We start from the raw sequence: 27,252 nt of genomic DNA, 5'->3' as shown, positions 1-27,252 counted from the left end.
GTTCACTTCTGAATTTGTTGGCTTTTTGAGATAATGGCAGATATTTCTTCAGACTCTACAGGATGACTTAAGATTTTTAATTTAAAGGCATGCTGGTATAACTGTATTTCATACCTTGTTTTTCAGGGCTTGTGCAGAGCCCAATACCTGGACAGGCCCACAGTACAATTCTAGTGGATATTTTCTTTTCAAAGCTGTTTTTTTCAAACATGTACTTTGTGTCATTACAGTCTTCAAACAATGTGATGCGAGATCCATCACAGCAATGCCCCTGTGTGTTTTGGTGTATGCCACCCTAACAGTGGGTTCTGGCTGAGAAATAGTCCCTGCAAGAACTGAGCTCTCCCTCCAGCCAGTGAAGGTGGACAGACAGGATGAATTACTCCCTGATACCTGATCTACCACCATTCCCTTAGTCCTGGCCTATATTTACTGTCACGGGAACTTTGATGTCTTATTTTTAGATGAGCTTTTGTGGTTTTAAAATCAAAGTCTGATTATAGCTGAGTATTAATTTCAGTGAAAAAAAAAAAATGTGGAAAACCTGACACATGGTGGTCAGCAAGAAACATGCTGGGCATTGGGAATCTCAACTCAATTACCTGTCTGTAGGGTTTCAGATTTGCTTGGTGTTTTATGGTTAGGCACCAGCTGATGTGAAGATGTTGCTTAACTGAAGAGTCATTATTTACCATTAATAAAACTGATACCATGACAAATTCCTTACAGCGTAGATGTGCTATCATATCTTGGCAACAGTAGCAGAAGAAATTATTCTGCCTGGCTTGCAGGCTTGTCTTCATTGTAAAAAGAAAAATAATGAGGCTGTAATTACCCAGCTTGGAACTAAACGAACCCAACAGAAAGTGCTGAATGATTAAAGGTGACTCCTAAAACTGCTTTCCAAATGTGGCTTGTGTGGATACCATCACTGACAGTGCCAGCTCCTGGCTCTCGCTGGGCTGGATCCATGGCCAGCAGGCACAGCTCAGTTGTTTGGACTGTGGTGGTGTCCCAGTTGGAAGCACTGTGGAACAAATAGTGGTAAATATTCCACAAGCCTTGCCAAAAATGACCTGCTTACACGAGGAAGTCAGCATGCAGCAAATTGGGATGAAATTCACACAAGAGCACACAAACCTCTCCATATTGTTTCTTAGGGTAAAGAACCCTATCATGTAGTGGTTTACTCTAAAATAGGAATTACTTTGCACATGGGATCACACACTTCTCCCTCCAACATCCAACATTTCAATATCAAATTTATCAGGTTTCTCTAATTCTGCATCTTAATTTTCTTTAATAAACCAGTAGATTATAGAGTCTGTTTTTCTCTCTTGTGCAAATAAAGATGGGAAAAGCAGGTCTGTTATTCTATTAATTCTAGTTCTCAGTTTCATACAATTTCTTGCTAACCAGTAACACAACATCTAGCAGACTTACTTCTCAAATTAGTTTAGATACTGAAAAGCTGGTGATTTTTTGTCTTCAGGACAGAAGTGGTGTGTTTGGTGGAGCTCTTGGAGAGATAGAGATGAACTTCCCCTGCAATGAAGAGGCATAAAAGAATGCTGCCAGGTGCATAGCTGGCTACATTCTTGTGCAACTCATCCTTGAAGACAGATGAGGTTTAATTATATTATTAATGATGAATTACAGTGCCTGGAGACTTGGATAAATAATAACTCTTAGACACAATAAAGTGGATTTTCCCTCCTAATCACTCAGTTTGAGCCCACGTTCCTGCAGGAAAGCAGGTAATGCTACAGTGGAGCACACACCTCTTGTCTGACCTGCAAGATCTCCTGCTGGTTGCCATAGAGATGGAGAGCTGAGGCCCTTTTGTGTAACAATTCTGCACGGCAAATGCCTCTTTGGTACCACGTCCTCCTTGTCAGCAGCTCAGCCCTGGCGCGGGACACGTGCAGGTGTCCAGTGTGTTGTAGAGGCTTCTCCCTGGAACACACCTGTGCAGGATGGGCAGCACATCAAAGTGGGTCCAAACAGAGAAATGTGTCTGTCCATACAGAAATAACAGCAGAAATAACAGCACAACTGTCACACTGGTGGCTTGCTGCATACCTGACAGGTCACATCACTGCCACCACTGCTGTGTGAGTGAGGAGCCATTGGGCACCACAGCAATTTGGGCAAAGGGTGCTTTGGGTGGTGATTGGCATTTACTTCTCACTCAGAGGACAAGGAACCAGCCCCAAACACAGAGTTTTAGAACAAATATGAATGAAAGTTTCTGGCCCAAGAGAGCCTGCATAGTGGCTTTTATTAAAGGGTCTTCTGCAAGACCTTCCTGTGAGACATCTAACTTGGGATGGTGTGGAGCTAAGGTTTTAACATATAGCTCCAAAAAGCTGATGTCTATTTAAATGCTATTGCTAGATTATTCTTGCAATGGATAATCTGAATAAAGACCCTTGATACTTTATCAGGCCAAGTTTTACAAAGCTGAGAACAATTGCTTGAGAGATATTATAAAAAGAAATTATTTAATCCACAAAAGTGAGTGGCAACAGGGATCTGTATGAAAACTTTTAACTCTGTCTCCAAAAAGCCATAATCCTGCATAAAAGTGAAAATTTTACACCTGTCCAGGAAAACCCAGCCCAACTTTGGGAAAAAATAAGAATCTGAAACAAATATAGTGAACTAAGAGAGTAAGAAGAACCCTTTGAAAACTGGAAATCCTGGAATAACCATAAGGGAATAGTCATGCCATAAACAGCAGTACATAAAATACTTCTCAAAGCAGCAGGGAGTGAGATTGGCCATGATTAGGTGAGGAAGGTCTGTCTGCTGGCACAGATGCACGAGAGCATCAGTCCATCCATCTGTGATGGCCATGGAGGAGCTGCCAGCAACAGAGCAGACATGGTTAATGTTCTGGGCTGGGTGAAAATCAGTCCTGTAGCAGTCATTTAGCCTTCTGTCCTTCCACCAGCACCTGCCAAAAGGAGATGATCATACAGGTACCTCTTTTCCTTTAATTTTGTCTGTCTTGGCTATTTAAAGGAATAAGATTTCTGAGGCTGGGACTATGCCTTAAGATCTACTATTTCAGTAGGGAAGGAGCAAGGATCTCAGATTGAGACACTGGTGTAACTCACTGAGAACTGATGGCTCTGCCTCCTGGCAAATCCCATGCCCCACAGCATCCTGCATTCCTCCCAGGAGCCAGCACTCTACTCTGCCCACAGCTGGTAAGGAAGAACAGGGCTCAGCCAGTGTGTCCACACTGGGGTGGCAGAGCCCTTGTCTGGGCCACCCAATATGCAGGGCAGCCCTGTCACCACATCCTACACCTCCCTGTCAGCCACTGCACACCTGGGCAACACCTGGAACCCAGGGCATGTTGCCAGTACAGTGCTGGGAGCAGAGGGCTGTGTGCAGGGCCCGACTGAAATGCTCCCAGGTCACCAGCCAAACCCTGTTTTTATTTGATATACACTGTTGGCATAAACAGAATATTTTGTTTTCTGACCAGAACACAGAGCTCTTCTCATGGAGCACTGTGAATTCCTGCTGCACTCAGACAAAGTCACAATGATGCTGCACCTCCCTGACCTCAGGGTCTGTGGCCTCGGGAAGAGCTAGAATAGATAAATGGCACCATGTCTGAGGGCATGGGAGAGCACAGGACACAGGGGCAGCCTTGCTGGGCTCATCCTGCCTGTTGCAGCGGTCAGCTGCTTCACAAGAAGGCATCTGGTTACATGTGCTCCACAAAATGGGAGCAAGGAAACTTGACAAGAGGTTAGGCTGAATTTTTTCCCAGCCATAGGTAGAGCGTGAGTGTATATGGGGAACTCTGAACACTGCAGTCCTTTGATTCACCCAGAGTGACACAAGTTTGGATCCCTCACTATTCCAGAGCAGGAGTCCTCTTTGCAGACTTTGTGGAATAAAGTCATATAAAAGCCCATTTAGTTGAGAGCACAAGGTGGAATCAAAATATTTACTTGTCTGCTGCACATGGGCAACAGGAATCCTTGTCTGGTTGCCAGCCACCGGTGAACAATCAGCTGTTGGCTGGGTGGCTCTGGCACGTATTAAACACTGACAGAGATGACTATTTGCTTCTCATTTATCAGCAAACCCCTTTGCTCTTCAAAAGGGAGAAGCACAGCTGCCAACTCAGCCTGCTCCTTGATTTCTTCAGCTACATTCTCTGGCAGAATCAGAGGGACAAAGGGAAGAAGTACCCGTTTGTGGACCTCAGGACATCTCCTGCTTACCTGCCAGTAACACCTGAGCAGTCAGTCATGATCAGCTTAAGCAATACCTCTCCTACTGCACCTTCTCATACTGACAATCATTTTTAGCTTTTTCTGTATATCTGACCCTTCCTAGCAAGCAGGATGAACCTATTTAATTAATACTTGCATGTTCTTCCCCCATCTGAACACACTCAGAGCCGACAGAGACATTATTCACGCTGTGTCCCAGACAAGAAAGCTTTCACCACAAGGGATGATTTTCTGATGAAGCATGTGCTGGATGTGTGACCTTTGTGGGTTTACACTGGAGAAGCTTCTGGAGTCCTCTAGACAAACAAAGCCCTGACCAAGCAGGATTTATGCATGTTTTGTAGCCTTTGTGCCCTGAACCAGCCGCCGTGCTTGCTCCTGTCAGCAGCAGGTAAAGTGCTTCTTATAGAGAGTGTGTGAGGGACTTGGAATGGGCTGTGGGACCCCTTGGGAAAAACGTGGTGTAGGCAGTCTGTCACTGCCTGGGGACTCTGGCTTGCCATGAGATCTGAGTTGGAGATCTGCTTGTATTTGTTGCAGCTGCAAAGAGGTAATTGTCAAGTGACTTCTTTCTTTTGCTGTCAAGTGACTTCTTTTGCAAGAGCCTTTGGACAGAAGGGATTTTGTAGAAATGAAAGATGAGAAGGTGCATGTCCACGATGCCTTCCACCAAAGCCTTGGAACACAAAATTCATTTATTTTATAAACTGAAGCAGTTCCCTAGGAAAAAATGAAAAAAAAAAAAAAATGTGGGCTGAGACTCCCACGTATCTAGCTGGGACAAACTTTTTGGAGGTGTTTGGCAGAGGCAGAGGAGATAAGGTCAGTGGAAAGAAGTGGCCGGGAAGGGGGAAGGGATGAGCTCGTGGAGTGAAATTGCCCAGAAGCAAAGCACTGCCACTCACTTTGCAACGAAAAGCTTTATCATCTCTGCACAGATTAGTGCAGCTAAAAATAGCTTCAGCTCAAAGTAAACAGTTTTCTGAGTGTGCTCTGCCCTGCTGGAATGCCAGCCCCGCACAGAGCCACCATGCCAGCAGCCACAACCGCGTCCCCACGGTCCCAGTGCCCAGAGGGGCTCCCCACAGCCCTGCTCAACTCCTCAACCCTGCCCATTAATAGGGGTGACCCTGGAGGGGGGTCACTAATGAGTTTAGCCTCATTATAAGCTTTTATGTGTTTCACTTGTTGAACCTTTCTGGATGAGCAACTTCTATAAAAACAAAATGAGTCTGAACACCGGGTAATTCATTCAGACATCCCAACATCCACCCTCTCTTCCCTAATCAACAGCAAACTCTGTCCCTCCCTTGACAGCAAAAAGAGTGGCTTGTCACTAAAGCTGCTTTTACTTGTTGTTTTCTCTTCTCATGAATCTCCAAGTGAATCTGTTATTTGATGGCTTAAGAAATCCACTCTTGCCTCAGGGAGCCCAGAACATCAGTGAAATATGTTCTGTGGGGGTTTTAGTTTATTTAGCGTATTTATTTTATGGGAGGAAGTCTGAAAAAAAAACAGGTTGTCCCATTTTTTCCATGTGTATCTTGTGCCACTCCACATTTCCTTGCAATCTCGATGACATCAAGTGACACGGAGACCTCAATGCCTGGGAAATGCAGCGGGAAGCTGCTCTTACGTGAGGAGGCTGCGTGCTACTCCAGCGGCTGCCACCGCGCTGCTCTAACCCTGGCAGCACGGGCTTCTCGGGGAAGCGAGGCTTAGGCTGCAAAAACATTGGGGTCAGAGGCAGGTCAGATCCTTCTGAAGTGACAGCCTGTCTCCTTGGGCTCCAGAGTTTCCCGGAGTGTCCTTTGTGCTGGTGGTTTTCCTTGCTGGGGCAGGCAGCGTGCAGTCCAGCACAGCAGTGCTGCTTTGGGCTGGGCTTCTTTACATTGCACCCTTGGGGATACTCTCACCTCATTTTGACATTTGCCCTCTAAGATTGCTTCGGTTTTGTCCCTCTTCCAGCTAAAGGTTGACAGTCAACCTGCAGGGCATCCTCTTGCTCTTCCCTGAGCCATGGTCTCCCATCCCACTTGGCACCAGAGTAGCAAAGGTGGCACCCACAGAATGGGCTGCCAGCCAGCAGAAGACCATTTTTTCCCTGGGGCATTGCTCTCTACATCCCACTCTCTGGCACAGAACTAAAGAATTCACAGTTCACTGCAGACTAATTGCAAGGTCAAAAGCAGCAGAACCAAACCTCCAGTTGTCCAGAGTGGTAATGGCATCACCATCGATCCTGGGCTACGCAGGACAGCACAGTATGAGGCAGATAGATACAACAACCTCACCAAAACAAACATGTGAGTAAAGCAGGGGCCACTAAATTGTGGCTGCAGCTGAGTCAGTCAGCTCAAGGCTGTGACACCACCCATCACACAGGGCGAGCCACGCCAGGCAGCTCTAACATCTGCCCATCACCTTGGGATGGAAGTCTTATGGTGGACAAAGCAACAGGACAAGAGATGGTGAGCATGAGCATCAGCTAGAAGTTAGGATGCATTATTGTAAAATGTCAGCTTTTGCTTAAGAACAGGAAGACTGAATACACTGAAAGCCATGCTTAATCCTAAGAGGTTAAGATTTCAGGCAAACTTTTTAGCATCATGGGACTGCCACCCCTTCTCCCACTTGGGAAAAAAAAAATACAGTCTGTAGGAAAACTGAAACTGCATTTTTTTTACTTAAAAAGTGTTTTGATGGAAAATGCTTGACTAGTCCCTGCAGGGGATGGTGTTAGATGAGAAAGTCCCTGTAAGGACACACAAGTGTGTGCAGAAAAGGATGGACTTTGTGGTAGATGCTTTAGGGGGCTTGTTTCCAGGACCACACACAGGATTGGGAGTTTTGAGCAAGACAAGACTTGTCTTAGTTTGGAATTACATACACTGAGCTCCTGCCTTTCCAAAGGACTTGGCTGTTGCCATTGTTCTTTGTTGTCTGCTCTGTAATGGCACTGGCCACATTCTGCCAAGGAAATGCCTGGGTAACTGGTGTAGCACTTGCATTCTTACCAGACTTGGCCTCCAAACCCTGTGGTCCAAGTGTTAGTGTGAAGCTCTAACCTTCTGGATCCTTTTCAAATGTAAGCTGGAGTAAAGGGAAAACTGCAGCCTTGGCCAGACCAGCACAGCAGTCTCCTGAGGCTGTGCTGGCCCTCGGCACAGCAGACTCCTCCTCCCTCCCTGGCATCTCATGAAGACAGGCAGGGCATTGTGGTGGATCCCTTACTGCTACTTTTGGGTGAGCAGCAGCCATGTGTGACTCAAAACGGCTGGAGAGAGATGAGTTCTGCCAAGCAATGCACCTCAGGAAATCAAGTGGGCTTCCTGGGGCTGTTTTTGACCTAAAACTGAGTTGAGTCAGGAGGCGCACAAGGTCGGTTTAGGGATGCACAGAGCATGGGTGTGTTTTGCTCTGTTGAGGTCCACTCCCCTTCATCTGTGCCGCAGTATTGCCATCAGGGTGTTTCCTGTGCTGCTTGCTGCTGTTGTTGGTGTTTTTATCTCTTCCTCTGATCCTGTGGGTATCTTTCACAGCAACCACCACGTTTTTGACCACACACAGATTCTGGCTGGAGGTGGTGATGGCAGCAGAGGTGGAAAAGGTCCAAGTGTGCAGGGTGGTGCCGGGGTGGGAGGAGAGGCTGATGCTTTTCACCTGGCACTGAGTGGCTCTGGGTCCCATCTGTCATGGGAGAGCTGCAGGAATGCAGAGATGCAGCTTCTGTGCCTGTCTGGTGCTCAGCAAGACAGTGAGTTGGGAAAGCGCTCCTGGCTCACGCCACTCGTTTTTCATGCAACCTGAAACAAAAACTCGCCTAACTCAAGTGGGGACTGGATCCAGTCCTTGGCAAACACCCTTTGTGCTCCCCAGTTGAGTTGCAAGGACGTGAGTGTTCTTACAGCAGGGATGGAGCAAATCTTTCACTCTCTCAGCAAAGCTGTTAGCACTGACGAGCCCTGTTCCAGCCCGCGTTCAGGCAGGAGCAGGCAGCACTGTGCGCATTCCTGTGTGCTCACACACCTTCCCTCCACACTGCTGGGGCCAGGCAGGAGCTCCAGCCCAGAGGATGACTGCAACCACTTTGATTGTTTGGTTTCAGCCACCCAGTGGGGTCTGCAAGGCTGATGGGACACCAGGAGGTGATGCCAGCTAGAGGGACATTCCTCAGTCTATGTGGTACCAGCAGTGTCCAAAATTTCCTCTTCTGTAGTGACCTCAAGCTCCCTGAGAGCTCCCAGGGTGTGCTTCACACAGCAGGGTGGCTACAAAGGCGTGTGTTTTAAATGGGGTACTGCCTTTGCACCTTCCCCCTTAAATCCAGGTGCAGTCACCAGCTAGCTCTGCACTTCACCCCTGAGTACAGCTGGCATGCAGAGGCAGATGAGCTGAAGTACTCCTGGGTTTTACTCCATGGGAGGCAGTTGAGCAAGAAGCACTCCGAAAGAACACAAAGCTGGGTTTTTCTTGGGAGGCACTTTCACCGTGCTGCACCTGGTGGGATAGCTCAGGCTGCACGGGGTGTGATGGTGTCTCTGGCCAGGCCCTGGTGGAGAGGATAAAGGGTGGGATGCAGGTGGGGAACCTGGGGGAGCAGCAGGCAGGAGGGAGCGCCCGGCAGCAGAAGCCCCAGCGCTGAGCATCGAAGGGAGGATGCTCGGGCACATGCAGCTGCCGGGGGATGGGGTTACAAGCCGAAGCTAAACAAAGATCGCTGTGAAAAGGAAACGGATCCCTCCTGCCGACTGTAAGGTAGGAGCCGAGCGGGAGCTGCTTGACATCATCGGGCAGAGCATTGGATTACAGCAGGCAGGGACTGACTCGAGGGGAGGAGAACACGCCCCTTGGCCCCACAAGTGCAACTTCATTTAGCAGCTCCCAGTAGAAGGAAACTGCAAGTCTGGAACTGGCTGCGAGGCTCCTGGCCGGCTTGGCTGCTCGCCACAGCGGGCAGAGACGGCAGGAGGGTGGAATCCAGCCGCGATCCCTTCCTCGGCGCCGGGACCGCGGGGCTCGGGAGCTGGGAAGCGGCGGGAGCCGGGGCTGTAAGTAGGGCTGTGCTCGCTGCGCCGGGGGCGAGGGGCTGGGGCGGTGGGTGACAAGGACACCTGCCCGGGAGTGCAGCCAGGAGCTCTTCTCCTGCCCACGGCCGCCCCGCGAGCGGGATTTGTTCGGAGATACGGACAACTTTTACCCACCCGACTGCGAACAGCGAGGGGTTTGCTGCCGGCAAACCGTGGGCTCAAAAAGCAGAGCTGCATCCCGGTTTTTCTGCTGTTGGGAGGGAGAAGCCGCTCGCAGGCTGATGGCAGGGAGGCGGCTGCTGTTTCGCTCGGGAAATAACGCGGTTCAGCGCTCGCCGCGAAGGGCTAGCAGGGAGAACAGACTCAGAGGATAGAAATCACAGAGCACCGTGGATCAGTGACCCCCGTGGGGATTTCTGGCCTCATTTCCAATATGTGTCCGTTTATTCTGAGCGGTTTGCCGGAGGGAATCCCTTCCAGCACGGGGGGCTGCTCTGTGCTCGCACGGGAATGGGACAGGCACCCGGCGGTCCGGCAGCGCGGAGCCGCGCTGGGAATCCATCCCTCGGGATGTCAGGAGCCGTGGGGCTGCCCGGGACTCCCCTCGCAACTGCGGGCACGAGCAGAGCTTTCGGACGTGGCAGCAGGAGCAGGCTCGGAGACTTGCTGGCATCCGGCTTTCCAAGCAAATGTTTGAAAAGGCAGAGACTTGGGATAAAAAAAGAACTGCTGTGTGGTGGTATTCTCAGGAGGCTTTGCAAATTCCTCCACCTCCAAGCTGTGTGTCTTTCCTCTCTCTGGATTCCCCTAAGCAGCTGGTAGCGAGCCATGGTGGGGAGCTTTCACATGCATGTAATGCCTTGGCCCCAAAGGCGTGTTTGGGAAATTTCCCTTTGCTTGGAAGGGGTAACTGGTTCTGCAGATCAAGAGCCAAGTATAGCTGTGAACCCAGAGGCAATGCCCTGGGTGGCTGTGCTGTGACTCAAACCGGGAGGAGGACAAGCTGGGGTCAGTGAGCACGGGGCAGCCGCAGCGGGGATGCTGCTGCAGTGCGAGGGTGAAGGGACATTTCTGGAGTGGGTATGGCTTGATTGGGTGGCTGAGACTCTCCGATGGTGACAGCTCCTCGAGCTCTGGGCTGTTTGCTCGGCGTGCCTGGCTTGGTTGGTGTGGGGCAGTTCTTGGCTTCAGAGACTCTTGGCTGGAAAGAGCCACCCTGCTAATGTGTGGCCACCCAGCTAAGAACTTGCCACCTTTCAGCTCTTGTGAGTGATGGTGTTTAAGAAAGAAGGATCCATGAAGAGATCCTCAATGGCTTTATTTGTTTAATGCAGATGTAGGTTAAATAGCCGTTTATAAACATGGATATACCAATAGAGCTTAATGTACCTTGGGCACAGAACAAAGCATTGAGTCCTTCAGACAGACTTCCACAGGGATGTGAGCATCCCATGCCATTGTTTTGGGGGACACTTTCCACAGAGTGTAGACTCAGATGCTTCAGAGAACTGGAGACCATTAGCTACAGTACACAGGCAGCTTGGTCACGAAGAGATGAAACCCAGGAATGTTCATTTCTGCACCAAGGCTGATTCTGAGGGGTGTACAGGCTCATGATGAGCTAGAATGGGGAATCTTGCTTTTTCCTCTCATTCCAAAGAAAAATCAATGTACTTTTTATCCCACTCAGAGGAATACCCACAGGCACACAACCTTGCCACCCAAAATAACTATGGAAGACGTTTTCCAAGCTGCTAACATTTCCTGATCTCCCACATTTCAGATCCAGTTCCTGCAGCGCACTACTGTGCATTAATGCCTCCAGCCTGTCTGGGCACCCAAGCACCAGCATCATTCCTGTTTTACATGGGCCTCACACAAAGCAGATCATTTCCCTGGGCTCACACAGGTCTGTGGCAGAATGGGGGGTGAATCTACAAAGCCATAAGGAACAGCAGAAGCTTCAACCTGGCTTTTTGTTTGCCTGTGTCACCCTGTTCTGATCGCTCCCATTTTCACATTCCAATTGTTTCTCCACACCCTTAGGGGTTTCTTTAATGTCACCAAAGCTGTTTATATGGATTGAACTGGAAAATAAGTTTTCCATCACAATACCCATTTCAGAGAGGATGAGAGGGGAAAAAGCCCACTGTTTTTAGTTGTCTTCTGCTCGCGACTAGAAAAAGACAAGTCATAAGGGAAACTGCTCCCCAGGCTTGCCAGCAGCCAGCACCAGCCGGGGAGAAGGGAAGGTTCATGTGTTCGTGGGCCTTGTCCCAGGCTCCTCATGGTGGCAGTTAGAGAGGTTGAGTTCACTCCAGACCTTGCCTGGAACCTGCAGCACAAGCAGGAAGAGCAGCAGTTGGACTATGAATTGCCCTGGGCCCCACTTCAAAACTCTCACTCTCTTCGACCCTAAGGGAATATGTACTTTACACCACTCATTCCTGGTTTCCACAGCGAGTTCCCCAGCACTTCCCCTCCCAGGAGAGCCCAGAGAGGCCAGGTGCTCTTTGCACAGCTCCTCCATGCAGGCACATTGCCGGTAACAAACCCTGCTGGGGAACTCCCCAGCGGCACCGAAATTCTGTTGATATTTGCAGTGATGTAATAAGCCAAACATATCCCCACCAGAGCGTCACCAACTTTACTGGAGTTACTGTTCCCACAAAGTGTAATTAATCTGTGGTGCTCATTGCCATGAGATACCGGTGGAGCAAAGTGCTCCGAAGGCATTTTAATGGATATCAGGTAGTTATCTCGGTAACAAAACAATCCTGGCTATGATTAAGGGGATATTGCATTGTAAGGATTGTAACACCTCCTGGTTCAGAGTCATTAGTGACTTAGGAAAAGCATGCCAGTACAATTAAAGGTTTTCTGGTACTCTGAAGCCGAGGATGCCAGCTGCTGCTGGAGACAGGGCACTAAATGAGGCTCTGGGAGGACCAGGCTGCTGCCCTGCTCAGCCATGCATGCAGCCTGTTGTTTACCCAGCAGCCAGGAGACACAAGAACAACCTTCTCTCAGCTGCTGTCACCTTGCTTGCAACCAGGAAGGATTTCCTCTCTGGATCAAAGCAGCACCACAACAGCTGTTGTGTAGAATAGTCTTGAATTCTGCCAAAAAAACATTCTGGGGTGTGTTCTATTGACCATGCATTCATTTTGAAGCAGTGCTGAGAGAACTAAGGTTGTTTCATGGGTTTGCTCATTTTGGGCAACAGCTGATCACCACGGAGGGAATCTGAACCTCAAACATGTGCAATCGTGCACATTGAATAGGACAAGAGAAAACAGTCTTAAGTTACACCAGGGATGGTTTAGGTTGAATATTAGGAAAAATTTCTTCACCAAAAGGGTTGTCAAACACTGAAACAGGCTGCCCAGGGAAGCAGTGGAGTCACTATCCCGGGAGATATTAAAAAGATGTGTGGATGTGGCACTTAGGGACATGCCTTAGCAGTGGACTTTAAATATATTTTTCAATCTAAATTATTCTATAAGTCTATGCTGATGCCCTTGTAATTAATTTCTAATGGGTTATATGAATGCTATCTAGCCAGTGAACATTTTCACTAGGTTCTGAAAATAATCCATGGTACCTTGATGTGTTCCAGGACTAAACTACAAAACAAAGTGTTCTTTAACAATTCACTGTAGCCAATCCATGTGCCACCATTAAAGTTCCAAACAGCCTGGCCTTTGTGCTGAGGGCCTCTGGAGCTCTGCCCATCACCCTGGGAGCAGGAGGACCAGGTGAGCCAGAAGAGGATGAGCCTTTGGGGATGGAGCAAGAGGCTCAGTTTCAAATCTGCAGACTCCAGATGCCCAAGCAAGGGCTGTGGGGAGGAACATCTAGGTAGAGCCAGGCCTACAGGGTTGGAAAGCCAATACCAGCTGCTAAAGAGTTTTTGTCTCCAAAATCAGCTGGTTTTTGAGAGAGAAAATGGGGGTTTCCCATCATGTCCCATCACGAACAGCGCTGCTCAGTGATAACTTCTACTTCAGAGCATCATTGCTCCAGTTTACTTTAAGCCTCTCTTGGCAGAAGTTCACATGTTTTGAGATATTTTGCAACACTGCTGAAGTGCTGGAGGTTTAACTGTTTGGGCAGCATAACACACAAGCCAGGGCAGGAAGGCAAAGGAGGAAAATAAAGACTTGTGGATTTCCAAAGCTATGTTTCTTCCTTCCTGCTTTTGTTTGCTTGTTTGGTGCCCGAAAAGGGCAATGCATATTCCCAGAGTTGTGGGAATACTGTTTCTTTTCCGGTCCAGTGTTTCCAGTAAGCACTTTGCTATAAATGGGGTTAAGACTAACAAAAGTTTATTGTTAAATCATTGTGTCTTTGTTTAGCTCCTGTCATGATCATAATTAGCATTTTCCACTTCTGCAAGCCTGTCATCTGCAGAGCTGAAAGTGCTTTAAAATATTTGAAGCATCTAACAGGGGGAGGGAGTATTAATAGCTCCATTTAACAGATGGGCAAACTGACACATAAAAGCAGCAAGTGCCCTGTCCTTGAAGCAGGGCCAGAGCCAGCAAGTAGTCAGCTCCAACTACAAAGTTTTGAAAGTGGGTCAAAAAAATAAAGAGAAACACTGTAGATTTGTCCCAGTTTGGAAAATGATGGGAAATAGTTCCAGTTAGAGTGGTATTCAGCCCAGATGGACCAGACAGATGAATTGCTGGATGAGCTACTGCTTATATGGTTAAGTGGCTCATCTCTTGATTTCTGTTCTGCTAACATTTGTCCCTGGGACAAAGGGAAAAACACAGTCCATGTTGTTCCAAAATAGTCGGAAAGCTGAAACAGCTGCTAAAATAAGCAAGTGTCCTGTTGGCTGAGCTCTGCAGGTCAGGGGATTGCAAAGCACCCACAGATGTTGAGGCCACAGAGGAAATGTCTTTGAGCAGGGCCTGGGGACAGCAGGAGGAGGCTCAGCTGTGCAGAAACAGCAGATAACCAAAGAGCTGGACACGGACCCAGCAAAGTGACCAGAACCAGATTAAACTTCCCCTTTCACCTCAGAGAAGCTGATATGGGAGTTTCCCTTCTTTAAAGGGCAGCAGAGCTGCAAACCAATATTCATTTATAGTCTGGAGGCAGCTGCTGGTCCCTGCAGTGCAGGTCAGGACATGAGCTGCCTCAGTGCTCCCAGCACCTGTGGGAGGGCAAAGAAAGAAGCAAAACCAAAGAGGACTTCTTTGTGCTGGACTTTCCATGTGCTTTAACACAACAGTCCAAGTCTATTAGCACAAACCCTCCTGAGGAGGTGCCATATGAACACAACATCCCACAGCCCCTGGCCTGGTGTGTCCACCAAGCCAGGCTCCATCTGAGTCTGCTGGGCAGAACCCTGCCGCCCCTCTGCTATCCTGGTCACAGAGAGTGGGAAGAGCAGCTGAGTTTTATGCTTCCCAAAACAAGCACAGATAATGTTTTCTTACTTTTTTTTTTCTTCTTCTTTCCCAGAAGCTGTTGTCCTGCTGTGCATGAAGCGTGTTTGAAGTCATGTCCAGAAGGAAAGTCCTCTAGATCAGGTAGGGACTCACACTATGGCTCATAAAGCTTTTATCCACAGGGAAATATTGCAAACAGAAATTGGTTTTTTCCTTCCTGTAGCATTGAGTCACTTGACCTCTCTCTGTATTCTGAATTACTATATGTTAGAAAGCTACTAAGAGGAAAAAAATACCAACAATTCTGCCATAATGACTTTCCTGCTGTATTATCCACACCTCACAGCCATGTCCTTGCACCAAGGCACGCTGCAGCTCTGACCCCAAGCAGCCCCAGTGCCAGTTGTGCTCCCTGGCCTCTCCCTGCCAGCGATGGGGATGTGCTGTGCAAATCCTGCTAAAGGCTGCCCACATGCTTTGCAGGGGAATGTTGTTTGCCTGTCCACAAGGATGTGAGTTCTGTTCTGCATGTGGAGTCAGCCCAGCAAGATCCGGGGAGCCCCCAAAGCTTAACCTTTCACAGCTCCTATGCAAGATGGCAAGTCCTCTCTGTGGTTTCACCTGTGACTCCTGCACTCAGAGCATCCCCTCTGTCCCCAGATCACTGCTCTCCCTTGTCCTGTGCTGTGCTGGCCCTTGCACAGAGCTCCCAGGGCTGTTTTGGGTGAGCTCTGCAGTGCAGGATCTCAGGACTCTTCAGTGCACACAGACATCCCTCCTCCTGCAGGTGTCTCAGAGCAGTTCATTTCTTGCACCCAGCACCTTCCCTACGTGTGGTAGGGAAGGACATAGGTGTGTCCTGCTGTGCTGCACTTCAGCAGCCCATGAAATACTTGGCAATTGATTTTATTGGGAGCTTTCCCTTTCCTGAGACTACAGCTCAGGTTAGGATGTCACATCCCTGGGGACTCAGGCAGAAAGATTTACCCTGCCTGCAGGAAGGATCAGGAGCTGCTGTCACCTGGCACAGCTACAGGAAACGTTGCATTTGTCACAGAAATCTTCAGCAAAGGAGGTGTGCAGGCCTGCAGAGCTTCCCTGCCCAGACAGGGGTCCCAGCGGGGCAGCACAGCCAGAGGGGCTCCTGATTCCATTGGCCATGGAACCACCTGGAGCCTCAGCCACCCCTCACTGCCAGCCCGTCCTAAACCCCAACACTTTTTTGCTGTATGGCAAACACCAATAGCACCATCCCAGCCACCAAAGACAGATCTCCCCCATCCCCCTTTCACAGCCAGCACTGCCCTGTCCCAGGGGAGGGTCCCAGCAGTGGCTTTCTTTTCTGTGGAGCAGACACACAGGACAGCCAACTCCAGGGAGCAGAGCTAAGCCTGGTTTTGCTAATCAGCTTCATTCTGCACTGACACTCTTAAGAGGTGCCCTGGTTATTTTTAGGCACCTGGGAGCTGCCAGGGCTCGCACCCCAGGAGGCTTCACAGCCTTTCTCTCAGCCCCTTACACTGCTCTGAGTCAGGAGGACTCTTTGGATGCTGGATGCAAATTCCTGTGGGATTGTGCAAGCCTCACCAAGGCAGAGCCAAGGCAGGTGGCTCAGCTTCAGGCACCCTGTGCTGAGCAGAGCTTCTCCAAGCAGCAGCAGCCAAACCTGCCCAGTTACAGCCCTCACAACTCCCCTTCCAAGCTCAGCTCCCCTCCCCAGTCATGCAAGCCCTGCTCTCCCACAGCAGCAGAGCTCAGCTCCTCACAAAGAAGAGCTGGACTACATAGCTATGCTTCATTTTAGGCAGAAAAATAAGGACTCATCTTTGCTTAGCTCTGTCCTGTAGAGAGATCTCCCTCAACCCAGAAACAGAGCAACACCCTCAAAGGTTGCTGTGGCTTTGCTTTCCTCTTTTTGTGACAAGGGCAGCTGTGCTAGAAAATAGCCCCAGCTGCATCTCCTCAGCACTTGTTTGACTTCTCCTTACCCAGGGAAGCCTCCAAGGTATTGGGGAGCTTGTGCTGGGCTGGAGCATCCCTGGGCCAGGATTTTAGAAGGTGATGTTCACTCAGAGGTCGGTGGCTCAGCGTGATCAGCTCTTCTGAGCTGTGGGACTGCTGGGGATTCTCCAGCCTTTGAGGTGGAATCCAGTTGGGACTTTTCTTCATGAACAGTCTGGAGGAAGGCAGGGAAGCCAAGCCTGAAGGGGATCCCCATTGCACAGGAATTCACCCCATGGCCTGGGTGTGATAGGGTGACTGCAAATCACAAGGGGGGAGGATACATGGGACCTGCCTGCCACAGCAGCTGTGGCACTTCTGCAGCTGAAGGGCCACTGGTCTGTGGTTTGTCTGCTTTGCAGCTTCAGGCACGAGCAGATCTTCCACACAACTGTTTGTGTAAAAATACGTTGACACATAAAGGCAAATAAGTAAGAAATTGTGAGAAAATAAAAGTAATGCAGAGGATTCAAAGCCCCAGACTCCTTAGAGCTTTGAGAGGGTCCCTGCAGGGGCCAGAGGATCCTGTGGGTGCTCGTGGCTGCTCTGGGTGAGCATGTGGGATTTGGCTCTCTTCTCTCTGCCATGCCAAAGCCACAGCACTGTGTCCATCCAGTACAAGCCTGCCTTGAGGGGGTGAAAATGGGCAGGGAGAAAGGTGCCAGCCTGCCATGTCCTAAAGGCCTGCAGGGGTTCAGCATGCCTTGTCCCCACTGTCACCCATCTCTCAGAGGCATGTGTGTCTTTTGGAGGGAGGTAAACCAGAGTGCCCAGATTCATTAGCACCTTGAAGCTGAGAGATGGGAAAAACAAGCTCGACCTGGGAACAAAACAAAAATACAACTGCTGTCACGGCAACTGTCTCCAGATGCACAAAGAGACCAATTATTTCCATTAATCAACTTAGCTAGAAACTGCAGAAGAGGCTTAAGCTGCATCAAGGCTCGGTAGTAAGGGGAGGGAGGAGCAGAGGGGCTCCATCAAACAGTAATTCTTCCCATGGTGGAGGATTTTTGGAACAGATTCTCAGCACCCGTGCCTTAGGGGGACTGACAGAGGGATGCTGCCTGCTGCAGGCATGGGGATGCAGGCTGGCAGCACTGCATGGCCAGAGCTGGGCACTGGGGTGCCTTCCTGGTGGGTGGATGGATGGATGGATGGATGGATGGATGGATGGATGGATGGATGGACGGACAGACAGGCAGCTCTCTCCCACCATCACTCACACATCCTGATGCTAACAGGAGGCCACTGGGGCTGAGCATTGCCCTCCTACCTCCCTGAAGCTCCCCTCTGCCCTCGGGATCAGAGCAGAGCACACAAGGACTCGCCCTGCCCCATGCCAGGGGTCAGCTGTGATTCTGAAATCTGGCTGGACCATTTCTTATGTCAGCGGGAAGCTGGCAGTGGCTGTGAGGATGTGGGACAGCAGGAGGTGCCTTGGGACAGTGAGGACTCTGCAGTGGGGGGCTGTGGAGATGTGCTGAAGGCCAGGAGGGAGGGGAAGGAGTTTGGGGAGCTTGGCAGAGCTAAATACAAAGTTTGTGAAGTCATAGAGGAGTCAGTCTAAGCCTAATCTTAAACACGGGGCTTAGCAATTGATTATCAATTCTACAGGCATTAAATGATCTTTATACTGTAAAACCAGGCCACATGAAAAGGGATCTATTTGTGGACACTGAACCTCAGCTGTATCTGCTCTCCTCCTGAAGGAATTAAAATTTTCCAGCAAGTCCTAGAGAATGCTGGAAGCTCTGTTCCTGCAAAACCATTGCAGTGGCTGGAGCAGCTGTGATGTCTGTCCTGGCTGAATTTATCATATTTAGCGTAAGAGCCTGAGGGCGCAGAGTTATTACAAGGAATCCCACAGCAAAAACCTTCCATAAATACAGATGTGCTGGACCCAACTCGATGTCTCTTCATCACTCACGTCTGGTGAGGCTTTTCTGTGCTGTTCTTGCCTGGACAGAAGCTGCTCAGCACAGGAGATGGACACATGTGCCCTGCTAGGAGGTCAGGCTGCTGCCCTGCTCCTGCCTGTTTTCTCACCAAACCAGGAAACTCAGAGCTCAGCAGTTTGGAGCACACCAGCTCTGGCCAGTGACACCCATCACCACCACACTGTGGAGAACACAGAGCCAACGGGAAAGCAGGGGAGCTCTGTGTCTGGTGCAGACCCTGTCACCAGCCTTACACAGCTTGTTGCAGCCAGACTGGGCTCCCAACAGGAGCATCTTCATCCTCAGCTGCATCTTCAGCTCAGTTCCTGGCCATGGATCTGAGCTCTAGTGCATGGGGATCATGAGACATAACAAGGCCTTTAGAGCAGAGTCACAAAATACCCCAATAACATCATTACAGAGCCCTTCCTCTTTGATGTACAGCCCCTCACATGTTCCCAGACAAGACTCAGTGGAAAATTTGCTGAAATTCCAGCTGGATATTGTCAGACAGTTGGTGGAAACCCCCTGACCTCAAGTGCTGGCTTCAGCCCTATGGGATATTTTTTTCTCCTCGCTGGATGCGACTCTCCCAGCAGGAAACCTTACAGCAAACCCACAGGGAGCACAGAAATCCCGGTGCTTCCGTCTTTGTGCTCTACCAGGCCCCCCTCTTTAGTAAACCATCCTACACTGTAAATATTTTAAAAGCCCAGCAGGGCTCTTGAGTATGTTTTGCTGTTGTTATGGATCCAGCCCCAGCAGGAGAGGTCTAATAATAGTCCCTGTGCCCTGGAATGAAAGGGCAAGGGGCACTGCACAATGTGCAGAGCTCCAAGGCAACTGCACCACTTCATGCTTTGGTGGTGGGATGTGATGCTTGAGCAGAAAAAGGGGTCAGATCCCTGTTCCCAAGCAGAACTTTGGAATTTCACCCCAGAAACTCGGCAAGGTTTTGTTCAGCTTCAAAGCTTTAAAATTCCAGAAGCTTGGAGAGTGATAAATCCACCAAGCAGGAGGGAGAGTGTGTCCTGGGCTGGGCTGTGGGATGAGGGAGCCATCTCCAACCAAAACCTGCAGCTCTTGCTCCCAGCTGCCACTGGCAATGGACAGCACGAGGCCAAAGCTGGGCTGCAGCATCTCGGAACGGGACTGTGCCAGGGCTCCTGAAGCTGGGAACTGCCTGCAGCAGGCACAGAGAGGGCTCAGGGACAGAGCTCCCTGCCTCAGGTGTCCCAGGGACAGCACGGAGGGCAGGGCTGTGCTGGCTGCCCAAAGGGACAAGGATGTCCCAGCAGGGGCCTAAGCTGCCTCATGGCTCACGGATTGTGCAGAGAACAAGGTGGGAATGCTGAGAAAGGCGAGAGGTGAAGGGGCAGAGCAGGAGGCACAAAGCTGGCAGGGGGGAAATGTCTGAGTTCAGCCCAGCCTGCTGATAGCCAGCACCAGCACCAAAAGCAGCCTTTCCTAGCCACAAGAGGTTGAACTTAGACAAGGGAGAGATGCAGTACCGTGTGAAGGGTTTCCTTGAAACTGGAGTCAGGGCTGGGTGTGACTGCAGCATCCACCCGATCCCAGGGATCAGCCCTGGACACTGCTGGGATGGCAGAGCTTGGGCAGAGCCCCGGGCTGAGGGTGACCTGCCAGGTGTGCCCTGGTCACTTCTCTGCCACCCTGACCTTGTTTGCAGTAACTGTTTGCTGCAGTCCCTGACATCCATGCTGAGAAGGAGGCAAAAGGGACACAGGAATTAAATGCAGGCTTGTCAGTGGAACCCAATGGGACATGGAGCTGAGCCAAAAGAAATGCCTCAGTTTATTCTACCAAAAGGCAGAAGAAACATTTAACCCCTTAATTTCTTAGCACCCACCTTCTAAATAAGCAAAACTCAGCGCCAGAATGACTAGGAGTGGTTTAGCTGCAGCCCCCAGAGCTGAGCCAGCTGCTCTGTCAGCTGCTGGGTGATTTCCCTGGAAAATGCCAGCAAGCCCAGTTGCAATCCAACAGCAAAACCATTCAGGAATCCAAGTCCCCACCAAGACTATTACAACTATTACAGACTACTCACAAGACACCACAGAATAATAAGTCCAAACCAAACATCAGGCTTGGCAGAACCAGGCACAGGAGCAGAGGCAGCTCTGGGGACATACCTGGTGTCAGTGGCAGCTTGTGAGGGGCTTCTTCACTTGTGGCCAGCTGCCCCAGGACAGGCATCACCACGTCCCCATGGCAGAGGGGACACAGCCTCCCTCCAAGCAGCAAACTTTTGAGGGATGTGCAACAGGCAGCAGATCCCAGTTTCCCTGTCCCATCCCTGCAGGCTGGCACACTGTGCTGAGGGCACAGGAACTGTTTATGTTACCACCAGCAGCAGAGGGGAAAGGGAGGGCAGGAAAGGACCCTCTGGGGACAAGCTGAATCACCTCTGTGAAGGGCCCTGGAAACCCTTGCATGCTGTAGATGTGTGCCATGGGATTATCCTGCAACACCTGGCAATAGCAGGCCCATCTTCCTGTCCACGGGAGAATGAAAAACCAAAGTGGGGAGCCAGCAGGTGATGCACCTCCATTTGCACCCCCTGCCATCCCCGAGTGACTGTCCACAGTGACAGTCTCAGGTTCCACTGAACTTTGTAGGGAAAAGGGAAGGTAGTTCCTTTGCAGTTCCTGAAAGATTTTAAAAGCACTTACTGAGTGAAAACCCACAGAACTGTGGGATCTGTGCCTCGAAGTATGGAAATGCTGTTTGAAAAATCAGGTTTTCCTATCACAATCGAGGCAACTGCTCCCATCACCCTCTCAGACCAACAACTTCCCGGAGGCAGAGGCTGGAATTTCTCCGCCAGCAGGGAGGGATCTGCCTGCAAGGGTTTTGAGAGCCACCCACCTTGAACATCCGGAGGAATTGCTCAAATATGAAAGTTTCGCTGCTAAATCTGCCTGTCTCCAGCTCTTTGCATGGAGAGCCGAAGGCAGGAGCCCGCCCAGCCTCAGAAATAAATAAATCCCATGCGCCATCTCCCGGCCACCAAGTCGGGACCCAGAGCTGCACACTTGCTGCCTTCTGGTTTTCACCAGGACCCCATCCTTTTCCCATGTGAGGGGATACAATTATTGGCACAGCACTGCCACTACCATTGACAGCTACATCAAGGGACACCGGGAAAATGCTGCATCCCTGGGGCTGGCTCCTGTTCCCCAGTTCGGGGAAACCTGGGGGTCCTGCCCCTGGTACAAGGGTAGCAGGACTCTGGAGCATTTCAGCTCTGGAAATGCCTCACTGCTTGGAGATGGACTCGGGCTTGTCTGGCTCACTTTTAGGGAAGCCTCCCGAGTCCTTATGGGTTCTCTCTGGCAGCTGTAGAAGGTCAGCAGAGTCTCTAAGAACTTGTCTGGGAATGCTGGATGCTTGTCCTGTCCTGGGGAAAAGGCACTTTGCTCACTGAGCTGCATCCAAAGTAGGTGCCTTATCCCGGGAAGGCCACACCAGGACAGAAGGAGGGAAGATGAGGAAAAACATCTGGGGCATCTCTTCCTGGGGCAAAAGATGCAGCTTTTCCCAGGGTCATTTAACAGGAGCTAGATGGATGCCAAGTCTGTAGAGGAGGGAGGTGTTCACAAGAATTGTTAGCTTTGGGGAAACAGGATCTCCTGCAAGATCTGGGTGGGCCAAGCCTCACATCCCACCAGTGAGCTGGAGCCAGCACTCCCTGAGCTGGCATCCACTCTAGGAGAGGAGTCCCTGGGGCTACCAAAACATGCTGGGTTTCTGTGGGTTTTTGTTTACTGCACCCTACTCAGCTCAGGAACAGAGAGACTCTAACCTTTTTCATCCCATCTTCACCTGCATATCCTTTCTATAACACCAGGGATTAAAGTGAGGAGTGTGATTCCTGTTCAGGCTGGTGCCTGAATCTGCCAACAGATTGCCCTGGCAGGGAAATCAATATCAAGCAGGATTTGTAAAGGAAGCTGAGCAAACTCCTCTGTGGGTCATTAACTCCAAGGCACAAAAGCGAGTGAATGTGCATTAAATGTGCATGAATTTGTTTTCACTGCACACGAGCATTTCTAATCGGGGCCTGCTCCAAGCACTGCCAGCAATCAGCAGGGCTAGAGGCACATTTTACAGTGATCAGAGGCACAGATAAGACAGCAATTAATGTCTTGATTCCACACAGTAAAACAAGCTAAGTGCCAAACAGGGTATACAGGGGCAGGAACTGAGAGCTCCAGGTTTCCCATGCAGAGGCAGTGTGTGCTTGCCAGCTCTGTGCACAAGAGCCAGGATGCCCACAGCACCATCCCCGGGTCCCTGCACTTTGTGTGCTGTGCAAGCGCTGGCAAGGGAAACCAGCAGCCAAAATGAAAACCCAGCAACTTAAGGATTCATCAGCTGCACTCAGAGCTGGCTCACAGCAGAGCTTGCATGTGACAAGTGGCCACTCCAGGCCTTTCTTCGTGCTGTGCACTTGGCACTGGCACAAGTCTGGAGTGAAGGGATCCCAATGTCTCGCAGAAGGGCTGATTTTCACATGGTAAAGTGTTTATCTCACAGCAGTCCAGCCCAACGCTTCTTCAGTGACATCCAGCAGCCAGCGGAGGCCAGTACTGCTCCAAGTCTGGTACCTATAAAATACTCCCTGCTCCCCCAACTTTCCAGTGGGTATCCATCATTTCCCATTAAAAATTCAGATTGGATCACCACCCCATCCCCCAAGCAGTGAGCCAAATTTGGCCTGTGTTCAAAAGCTCCCCGTGGCATTTTGAGAAGGAAGCAGGGCTTTCTCTGGAATGCTTTTTCTGCAGGGAAAAGCTGCTGCAAGCGACCTGGTGTGCCCAAAGGAGAAGGCTGGAAACTCAAAGGAGAGACAAATGCCATGTCTGCCTTTGCAGGGGGAAGGCAGAACAAGTCAGGCATCTGGGATGGATCCTTCCTGCCTTCCTGCCCTCCTGGCACAGTGGGTCACCCTGCGTGGTGGGTTTCCCCACACATTGCCCCACATGAGGGAGGTGATATCTGACATTTCAGTACCTGCTGTCAGAGGAACTGGAGCAGAGTTAACAGGGACTGTTCTCTCATGCTGTAATGCTACCCCACAGAGTAACCTAACCTGGAGGGAGCCGTGCTGAGCATCCTGGGCCTCACAGCTGTGTTTTCTCCACAGCATTTTCCACGTGAATAGAGATGCAATGGAGGTAGAGTCCAGCACCTACACCGACTTCATCTCCTGCGACCGCGCTGGCCGGAGGAACGCTGTCCATGACATCCAGCGAGAGGCAACCACCATCAGCATGCGCAAGCTGACCGAGGACATGGGTGACCTCGCCGTTGAAGGAGCAGGTGAGCTGCCACACGCACACACCTGTAAGCAGCAGCTGGCACAGCAGCTCCTGGCACAGGCTGGGAGGGCAGGCACCAAATGGCAGCACAAATGAGCAGTGCTGTCTCCAGGAGCATCACGCTGATGCTCAGGAGGAATATCCCAGCTGCTCAGTCAGTGCCTTCATGCTCATGTGGTGGGAGACTCTCCCGGTCAAGGGGTGCTTGCAGTGAGCAGAATGATCCCTAGTTCCTGGCACAGGAGCACTGCAGCCCAGCCCAGGCCCTTTGCTCACTGGTGCTTAAACAAGGCATGCACTGACCAAGACCCTTCCCAGAGCAAGTTACACATCAGTTATACTTTAGGCTTTATAAAAATCATGCATTGGGCAGGCTGTGGTTTGTTTCTTCTATTTTGGTTGGTTGTGAAAAAATCAACCTTTAAATAGTTCTGCAGTATTTCAAATAACAACAGAAATAACTTTCACTCCAGCAGCTATCTCCAAATCCTCCCCTTCAGCCCAAATGTGGCAGCAGCATCACCCTGCTCAGTGTCTGCTGGCCAGCTGGCTGCGAGGAGCTTGAATCCTCTGTCCAAAACTGCCACTCTCATTTCACTAATAAGCAACAAAACATAGACTAGCATTGCAGAAGGGAAACTCAGTTTCCCCCCTTACTTTCTTAATCCTCTAGCCTACAACCTGTAACTATAAAAACACTTTAAAATACATTCATTACCCCAACTGTACTTCTTTCAGCACGACCATACCAGCATGTGTCCATCCACCCATCCGTAGTAAGCACAAATTGGAGCTGCTTTACCAGAGCAGCTCAGGCAGCTGCCAGGCTGTCAGAAAGACAGTTCTGGAGCACTTGAAAGTTGGGTGAGTGCACATGCCTACCTTGTGCACTCAGCATTGCCAGGTGTGTTGGGAGGTGTTTGTACTCCTGGAATGTGGAGGGAGAACCCAATACTCTTAATCATAGAATCATAGAAAATGGTTTGGTTTGGAAGAGACCTTAAAGACCACCTGCCATGGGCAGAGACACCTTCCACTAGACCTGGCCTGGCCTTGAGCACTCCCATGGATGGGGCCAAGTATCTGGTCACAGGAGGGGAGTGATAGATCTTCAGGCAAAAATCTTTTGTCTCTCCAGATGAAATCAGCTATAGCAATCACTGATGGCTTGTATCTTCAGCAGCGTGTAACTGTGCTTTCTTCCCAATCCTCCCTTCTGCAGAAAGCCAAAGAGATGCCAGTTCTTCTGACAGCGACCCTGGAGCAAGACCAAAGGGGCAAGAAAGCAGCCCCTCCCCATGAGAGCAGAAAGGGTGTGGGATGGGCAGGAGGAGGGCCTTGCTGTGAGCATTAAACAAGAATTTGTTGCATCTGTGGACAAAAGCCAACCTGGAACAGCAAGTTGTCTGTCAAATGCCTCTGCTGGAACCGTGCTTGTGTAGAGAGACACAAGACACTTGCAAGGACTGGCACCTCCTAAAGACTTCTGCCCCCATCCCTAATGGTTTAGAGCAACACTGCCATGGTTGTAGTGATATGAGCCATTCTTGAGATGCCTTAGCTGCAATTTTCTCTTAGGGGAAAAACTGTTTCAGTAATAATAGACACACCAGATTTTTCTGTCCAAGGTACCTTCCTCCTTTGCAGATTTAGACTATTATTTATTCTGTTTCCATAGATTAGAAATTCAGGTTATTGGTTTTTTCTAAGCCTCTCCCTCATCTGCATCTTTGACCTGGCCTCTGGATTTTCCACATGGCCCCTTGTCAGGGTGGGCAGTGGGGAAAGGACCCAACCTGTCCCGCTGCCCTCACGTCAACACCACTCACCTGTGCTGCTGCTGCTTAGCATCAGGAAAGGACCAAAGCACAGCTCTGTGGGGAGGAGCCCCACCTGGAGACCCAGCAGCACCAGCCACAGGCATCTTTTTCTTCAGGTTTTAACACTTCAAGATGTTATTAAGGGGAGGGGAGAAACCTTTTGCTGGTTTGACTGTTGACATTCAGGCTTAACTTTGCAAGCTGTTAGCTGAGATGATCTCTGGTAGGATCTCACACCCTTCTGTCTTTAAGGAGACATATTTTGTGTTAAAGATGGTTTGATAAAACTACATAAGCTGTTGGAATAAATGACATAGCCTTCAAGTACTGAAGGTGTTTTTTTCTGCCTGGATGTTTCTTCTTCCTTTGTTTTGCCTTCAGCTGCAGGGTGGTTTCATAGGGAAACACGGAGCTGTGCAAGATGAGTCCCCTGAGTGTGGGTCTGTGAAACCCCATGGGTTTGCAGCACACGGATGGAGGCAGATGTTGTTGGGCACAGATTATAAAAGTCTGCCCCCACTTTCCCAGGTTTACTGCCCACGAACCAGCAGGATTGGTACCAGTGGGAAGAGGGGTTTTCCCTCTGCAGCACAGAACTACAGGAACATTGCTGGTGTTTCACTGATCCCAGTGGAGCAGCCTGACTAGGACTGACCACCAGCACAGGGACAGAGCAGAGCTGACCTGGGAAACTCTCCACTGGTGAGAAATCATCTCCCTGACAGCCTGGAGAAGAACTGAATGTTACAAGTTTGAGATTTATCAGCCACAAACAAGGCCATAAATCAGCATAGAAATGGCTGCCAGACAGAGGGAGAATTGTCTGTGAGAAGTGATGGCCATGGGGTGAGCACAGAGGGGTCCACAGCTCCAGCCCCCACAGGAAACGAGGATTTGGCAGCCAGGCAGTGGTTGTGGCTGCTGCTTTGGCAAAGGGCTGGACTGGCTGGGTGTCATTGCAGAGCCATGCCTGGATAGTAGCCAAGAGCCTGCTCCCACATCCCGTGCCCAGGGGCAAACCAGCAGGTAGCTCCTGGACCTGGCTGACTGCACAGCTGTGTCTTTAAGCCCCATTTGCAGCCCTCCTTACCACAGAACAGTAATTTTGGCTCATGCTGACACACACAGAGCTGAAAGGCAGTGCAGAAGAACTGAGCACCATACAGACCTCCAACAGTCAAATGTGGGCTAATCTTAGCTCTCCCTGGTCAGAAAATATCTGTTTCAGAATTATATTTAGGCAGAGGAGTAGGGACCTGTTGGCCAGCTCCTCTCAGGGGATGGGTGAGAGGCATCGGGTTCCCCCTGCAAGTGACAGCCAGCTCAGCCACTGTCACTGACTGTGCAGAAAGACCAAGGGCACTGCCTTAATCCAGCCACATCCTGATCTGCAAAGCTGCTGAGCACAAGGATGCTCCCTGCCCTTCTTTTCAGCTGAACACGGGCATG

The 27,252-nt window shown here is 50.2% G+C and overlaps 1 protein-coding gene across 1 annotated transcript; it reads left to right on the top strand.

Annotated features, from left to right (window-relative positions):
* The first annotated feature begins 9,125 nt into the window (after positions 1-9,125).
* On the top strand, positions 9,126-26,155 carry PKIG (cAMP-dependent protein kinase inhibitor gamma). The gene is made up of 4 exons (XM_053958612.1): positions 9,126-9,313; positions 14,771-14,838; positions 23,809-23,984; positions 25,206-26,155. Exons 3-4 carry the CDS (start codon positions 23,834-23,836, stop codon positions 25,283-25,285), a joined length of 231 nt encoding a protein of 76 aa, XP_053814587.1. The 5' UTR covers positions 9,126-9,313; positions 14,771-14,838; positions 23,809-23,833; the 3' UTR covers positions 25,286-26,155.
* Positions 26,156-27,252: the final 1,097 nt, after the last annotated feature.

Source organism: Vidua chalybeata, chromosome 17 (genome assembly GCF_026979565.1).
Source record: "Vidua chalybeata isolate OUT-0048 chromosome 17, bVidCha1 merged haplotype, whole genome shotgun sequence".
Lineage (NCBI taxonomy): Eukaryota > Metazoa > Chordata > Aves > Passeriformes > Viduidae > Vidua > Vidua chalybeata.
The sequence above is the reverse complement of the archived record's forward strand: the minus strand, read 5'-3'. Positions and strand labels throughout refer to the sequence as shown.